Genomic DNA, 6109 nt, shown 5'->3' with positions numbered 1-6109 from the left:
TTCCCTTCTCTCCTTCATGGTGCTCAGCAGTTTTAACCGGTTTATCCCAACAAAAGTTGATTTAAAATAAGAGTTCCTCATAGAATATTTTTTCTATTGAGATGCCATCATTTTCCAACAACACGTTGTCAGAAAAGTCCCATTCAAATGGAATAATTGAAGCTTCCATTTCAATGAACCCTCTCTTTCTGGTTGAAGACACAGTGAGTGGAGCCCTCATTTTTTTGGGTCTATTTTGCTTACAAAATAATGGGGGACACGACTGTAGGCAGCTAGGCAGCTACATCCCAGCATGTCCTATTCACTTGAAAAGGTCTCTCAGTTTCTAATGTTTGTTGCTAAGAAGAAATGGAAGATGGAGAGCAAGATAAATTCCCTAAAATATAGTTCTGGACTACTAATTCATGCAATTCATTAATTGTCTTTGCCCATGTAACACCAAGATTGGCTACTAGTGGAACATGATGTTCAGAGCAGCTCCTGCTGTTTCAGAGCGACGAGAAAATAAAACCCACAGAAGAAAAACTCTTCTATTTTGGTATACTTAACACATACAGTTATCTACGTGTCCTATATATCATTTAACAAATTGCTTTGCAATTCTTACAGGGCGTGGTATAATGACTGATTTAAAATCACTGCATTGCTTAAACTGCATTGTTCTTCATCAAGTTGAGTCATTTTTATGTGAAGTGTCAAGTTCTCTAACAAATAACTGCTGCCAGACAAATCAAGTTCCTCATCTTAAAGCTACGGCTAAATAGTTTATAGCTTTAATCTGCTCACTGAGGTGTGCAGTCTATGACAGTAATTATAAATGCAAGGAGAAATTATAGCTGAATGCTTTAACTGCATTAGGAGCCATTTGATGAACAATCATGATTGCCTGCTCATTTTCAACAATAGAGGGCAAGTTAGTGTCAGTGCATTAGAGGATTTTCAGTTCTGCTCTGCTCTTTCTTCCATTTACCACAGAATGTCACTTGTCTCCTATAAAGTAGAAAAAAAGCACTGTAGAAGCTTTAAACTTGATGGTTAAAAAAAGACAAAGGAGGAAACAGAGAGAAAAACTGTTTATCATTATGACTCATTTTTTTGTTTTGCAGCAGCCTTACTTTTAAATTAGTTCATCTTAGATAGCTGCTTTTTTACTTATCAGGGTCTTCTGGAAAAGAAATCTCCCCAATCAAGTTGGTAAATTTGACTTTATATAGAGAGACTTATTTCTATAAAAAGTTGTAGATAAGACCACAGACAGCGTCAGTTAACAACCAGTTTACAGCCAATCTCACCTGACTTTAAAGTGAGAAATAAAATTCTGTCTTGTCTGTTTTCTCAGGACGACATAAAAATTCTAATTTAGTTGAAAAAACTGAACAAATGTTCTTCAAAGAAAATAGTAATGAAACCAAATTTGAAATGGGTTAAATGAAAGAGAACAGAGATGTCTGATTGCTGTATATTATACATAATTTTACATTATATTGCTAAACCCATAACAGTTAAAAGAACTCAAGGAAACACCAAAGATGAATATTAAACAGATATATGTCTTTGCATTTAAGTAAAATTTATAGCAGATTTCTTATAAACAGCCTCACAGAGGACTTAAAAATAAATCCATATAACACATATTTTACAGTACTAACCCAGATTATTAGTTTATATTTTTAATGATAGGTAACATTTAAAAGGATAACCTTTAACAGTAAATTTCATTGAAATATAGAAAATTTTACATATTTCTATCCTTTGAGTATTCTTTCCGCTCTTATTTCCATTTATTTCCTCTATGTTAATTTGCATTTCACTACAATATTGCCTAGAAGAAGCAAATGCAAAAGTATCTGCACATTTTAAGAATCTCAGTATGTTCTGTATTTCTTGTTTCTAAATACTGTACTCTCTATGTTATTATTCAAATGTATACTGAATCTTAAAAATAGCATGGTAAGAATAAGTAAACTCTGCAAATCCCTGTTATTTGATTTAGTCTCCTTGCAGATCTCAGGAAGAAACCATATGAATAAACTTCACACTTCTAACACAATCAGAACTTCAGTAGGCTTACAGCTCCAAAACCGTAATGAAATCTTTACACTGCTATCCAAAATACCCCATCATTTCATACAATTTGTGCTATCATGCATACCGACTGAAATTGTAGTTCCAGATAACAGTGCTATCACTCTGTCATTGCAATTTAAATATATTTTTTCAAAGGTAGGATACAACCTGCATCTTGATATAAATTAGAAATGGATGAGTATTAAGAGGACAGCAATTTCTTGGTACCCAAAGGCAGAAAGGACAGTACCTTATTTATGTAGTTACATATCACCTGAATAATACCCATGATGTGTCTGTGCAGGTTATTACAATGCAGAAACCACCTTTTTTTCCCCTGGAGGCTTTTTTTTAATCTTTGTATTTGTTCCCCAAATCCTCAGAAATAGTAACATGCTTATAAAAGGTGGGTGTTTGGTTTGCCTCTTAGTAATAACATGGTGCTTTTAAGGCCAAATTTGAAGCATTTGTCATGTATTAAGCCATGAATGTGCCAAAATAACTGTTATATTAATATATTTGGCAGATAGCTTTTGTTTGATAGTACCCAAATTATTGGTTTGCTCTAATATCTGTTGTGTGAACACTATGAATGTCAGAGTCTTAACGATCATTAACTAGTAGGGAAGAAAACAAAGTATGGTATATTTTCCCTAACCAATCTCTCATAGTTTTCTGATATTTTGTTAGGTATATTGGTTTTGAATGGTCAGGTAAGCATGGAACATTTATTTGCTGAGTTCCAGTGTTGGGTTAAAAATGCCAAAATAGAAACTTAAGAGTATTATCCCTATTTAGAAAACAAATTCATTTTGAGTTAGAGTTTTTCTGGCTGAAATATGCAGAAATTGTAAATCTAGTTAAATGCAGACAGAAAAACTTAAATCTTACAGCACTTGAATACTGATGTTGTACTCTGTAGCTTCTACTACCCACCCCAAAGTAACCCTTTGATTAGTGGTTTAAATTATTCAAAAGTAGCCTTTTAAATGGAGTTTAAGTGATGCATAGTCCTTGTGGTGGCTCTGTACACAGAAAGTGTTTCTTAAAGCTTCATGAATATTTGCAGCAAACAAATGTGAAATCTTCACACAAATGGGTATTCATCCTCAAAGTGTCTGCACCCTCAATTAGCCAGAGAATAGCCACAATAGCAGGTGGCGTAAGTGACAACTCACAACACATCTTTAATTTTGACTGTCTGATGACTTCATTTTCTGAATGTTATTCAAGTAAGGAACACATTGAAGAAATCCTGAATCTGCAAATAATTATTCTGTGAACAGAAGCAGAGCTTTCATTCCTTGTTGGGAATGACAGAGCTTTCCTGGAAATAAACTCGTTAGAACAAAAAACTTCTATTTGGACTTTTAGTTGATGTTCTGCATATTTATTTAAATCAAGAATATTCAAGTTTGTGAATCAAGTAAAATTAAAAATGAAAAAATTGTGTCATCTGAATATTACATTACATGTTATAAACATTAGTTGTAGCAGTACTTTGGATGGTGTATCTTTCAGCAACAAATAGCAACACTAATGTAGAATTATCCTACTACCAGGTCTTTGAAACATTAAGCTCATAAAAAATCTAGCTGCTTTCTCAATTAAGCATTAACCCCCCAAGGTTATATTAAAACTTACACTGGTCAGTGACGCTTGTGGATTAACTAGCACTCCAACCCACATGAAACAAAATATAAAGAAACATCTTAAAGATTTCAAAAGGAATGATGGAGTTTAAAAGACGCAACAAAAAAAGAGGCCACTCACAGTAGGAAGTGTTTAAGTAAGTGCATTAAAATATTAAAATATTTTTCAAAACTGAATATCCAAATATCAACAAAAGAATAACTGAACTTCTAGATACAAAGTTCTCAGTTATTTGTAGATTCTTGAGGATGGGTTTGAGCTTATGAGAAACTTGGAATAATTAAAATTTTGCTAATTTGATATTTGAATTGTCTTCTTTTCCCCTACCAAACCCAGATTTACTGGTGTGTTAGCACTGAAAGAGGTAATAATATTTTGGCTTTCCGTGGTTTTATTTGTACTTTTTCCATTCTCATTGCAAAAAGTAGCACTAGTTGTTGCATTCCACATTGAAGTGCATAAGATGTGAAACAATTAACTCTTAGAAACAAAAAAGAGAGCAAGAACTGGGGAAATAGCTATTTTGAAAATATTAGTAAGAAGCACCTTTTCTATACAGGGTAATGTGGTTATGCATTTACCAAGCTCTCTTCCTGGAAACATTATAAAATGGATATGTACCTGCACTTAGATGAATGAAGCAGTACTTTATGCATTTTATACTGTTTTCCTACATTTAAGAATGCACGAATGTCTTACGAAGCCTCCTCAAAATGATGAAATTAAAACTCGCTATAGAGCATGCATACCTTAAGAGTTATTCTTCATCCACTTCTGCTACAAATTGTGAATGATGTTCTGGTGACTTGCTGTGTGTTTTGCTTAGATGAAGTTTTACTGCGTGTTTGCTCGCAAATGTCCGACAGCACAACTTACATTTGAACTTAGAGTCTGTGTCCTCTTCTCCAGCTATTGTTTCAGGAGATCTTTGAACTGAAACTCTGGAGATTTCTTGCTCTACCTTGGTTTGCTGCTCCACAGCCAGCCTGTTCATGTCTTTCATTTGGAAACCTAGATGAGATTCTAAGTGGCTAATATAAGTAGATGGGGTTCGAAACTGAGATGCACAATCGCTGCAATAAAAGACTGGATGTCCTTTGTCCATATTTTTCAAAAACTTCGTTCCTCCAGTTTTCCTAAGTTGATACTTGACATTTGCCAACCAATGGCTGATGGTGGTCATTGACAGTCCAGTAAATTTCGAAATCTGCATGCGCTCTTGTGGGCCTAAATCTGATAATAAATATTTACCTTCAGATGTCTGGAAGAGGCTGGAAGCAAACTGAGCTTGCAAAATGAGAAGGTGCTGAGGGTTCCAGTTTGACTGTCTGCCCTTCCTTTTATGCAGAGTGGAGACTTCTGCCGAGACATCCTCAAAGCGTCGGACATCAATTTCCAATTTCATAGATGGGATCCTTGAAGATGCAGCAGGTTTTGGTGTAGTAGCTTTGGGAAGAACTTTGACCATGTCAGCAATGTCAGACAGAGCATGTTTTTGGGGTGGAGAAGTACAAGATTGTGCTTGAGCCGACTCAGCCTTCTTGCCTTTGGATTTGGTCAGGTCAATAGGCTGATCATTGTTGTCAAACAAATAGTGCCTGGACACACTTGCAGGCTTTGGTGGGGTTGGAGCAGGAGATAAAACTGGCTTCTCCATCATATTTAGATTAGGTTTGTGGAACATAGAAATTGTGCTAGAGCTGGGGCTGGAGTTGGATTGAGGCTGTAACGGCTCGGTGGCTTTGCCCAAGTGGTTATTGAGCACGGACTGCAGCGCGCTGAGGGGGCTGACGCAGGGCAGCTCGGAGGAGTGGCTGGCAGCAGCACAGCCGTTCCTGAGAGGAGCTGCCTTCGGTTCCCTCAGGGCTGCTTTTGCTTTTCCACTGTCCTCTTTAATTTTGTCGTCTTCTTTCAAGGGACATGGTTCTACCTTTTTTGGCTCCACAGAGGCTTCAGATTTGAGGATGGGTTCTCTCTCACTCTGGTTGAGTGAGGCAGTCTCACCTTGGATGCCCTCTTTAACATAGTCCTTTTGTACCTCCTCTTTGTCATCAGTTTCCTTCTTCACTTGAGTGCACTGGCCCACACTTGCCGAGATAGGGACCAAAGGCATGACCTTCCACTTTGGAGCTATGGGCCTCAATTTATTGGTGATTGTTGGCCTGATTTGCAGTACTTGGGAACCCACAGGCAAAGATGGCTTAGCTCCTTCTGAGAGCTGATAAGCCGCGTGGATGCTGGGATATGCACTCCAGCTTGGCGCTCCGTTTTGAGCTTTATTGATGGCTGTTGTGACAGTGTTCTCCAAGGACTTTAAAATGTCCCCACCACCCTTTGAACCATCTTCTAAATCTTCTTCTCTGAGGTACTGGTATTTCATTGTGGGATC

At 36.7% G+C, this 6109-nt stretch overlaps 1 protein-coding gene across 1 annotated transcript in view; it reads right to left on the bottom strand.

Moving 5' to 3' along the window:
- Positions 1 to 4475: 4475 nt before the first annotated feature.
- Positions 4476 to 6109, bottom strand: part of TSHZ2 (teashirt zinc finger homeobox 2) — a 3091-nt gene continuing 1457 nt past the window's right edge. The window contains exon 2 of the mRNA XM_008937956.1: positions 4476 to 6109. This exon is cut by the window's right edge and continues 1 nt beyond it. Within this exon, the coding sequence (XP_008936204.1) occupies positions 4478 to 6109 (1632 nt within the window). The 3' untranslated portion in view covers positions 4476 to 4477.

This window comes from Merops nubicus, unplaced genomic scaffold, assembly GCF_000691845.1.
Source record: "Merops nubicus isolate BGI_N331 unplaced genomic scaffold, ASM69184v1 scaffold23393, whole genome shotgun sequence".
NCBI classification, from domain to species: domain Eukaryota; kingdom Metazoa; phylum Chordata; class Aves; order Coraciiformes; family Meropidae; genus Merops; species Merops nubicus.
This window is presented reverse-complemented; position numbering and strand designations above follow the sequence as displayed.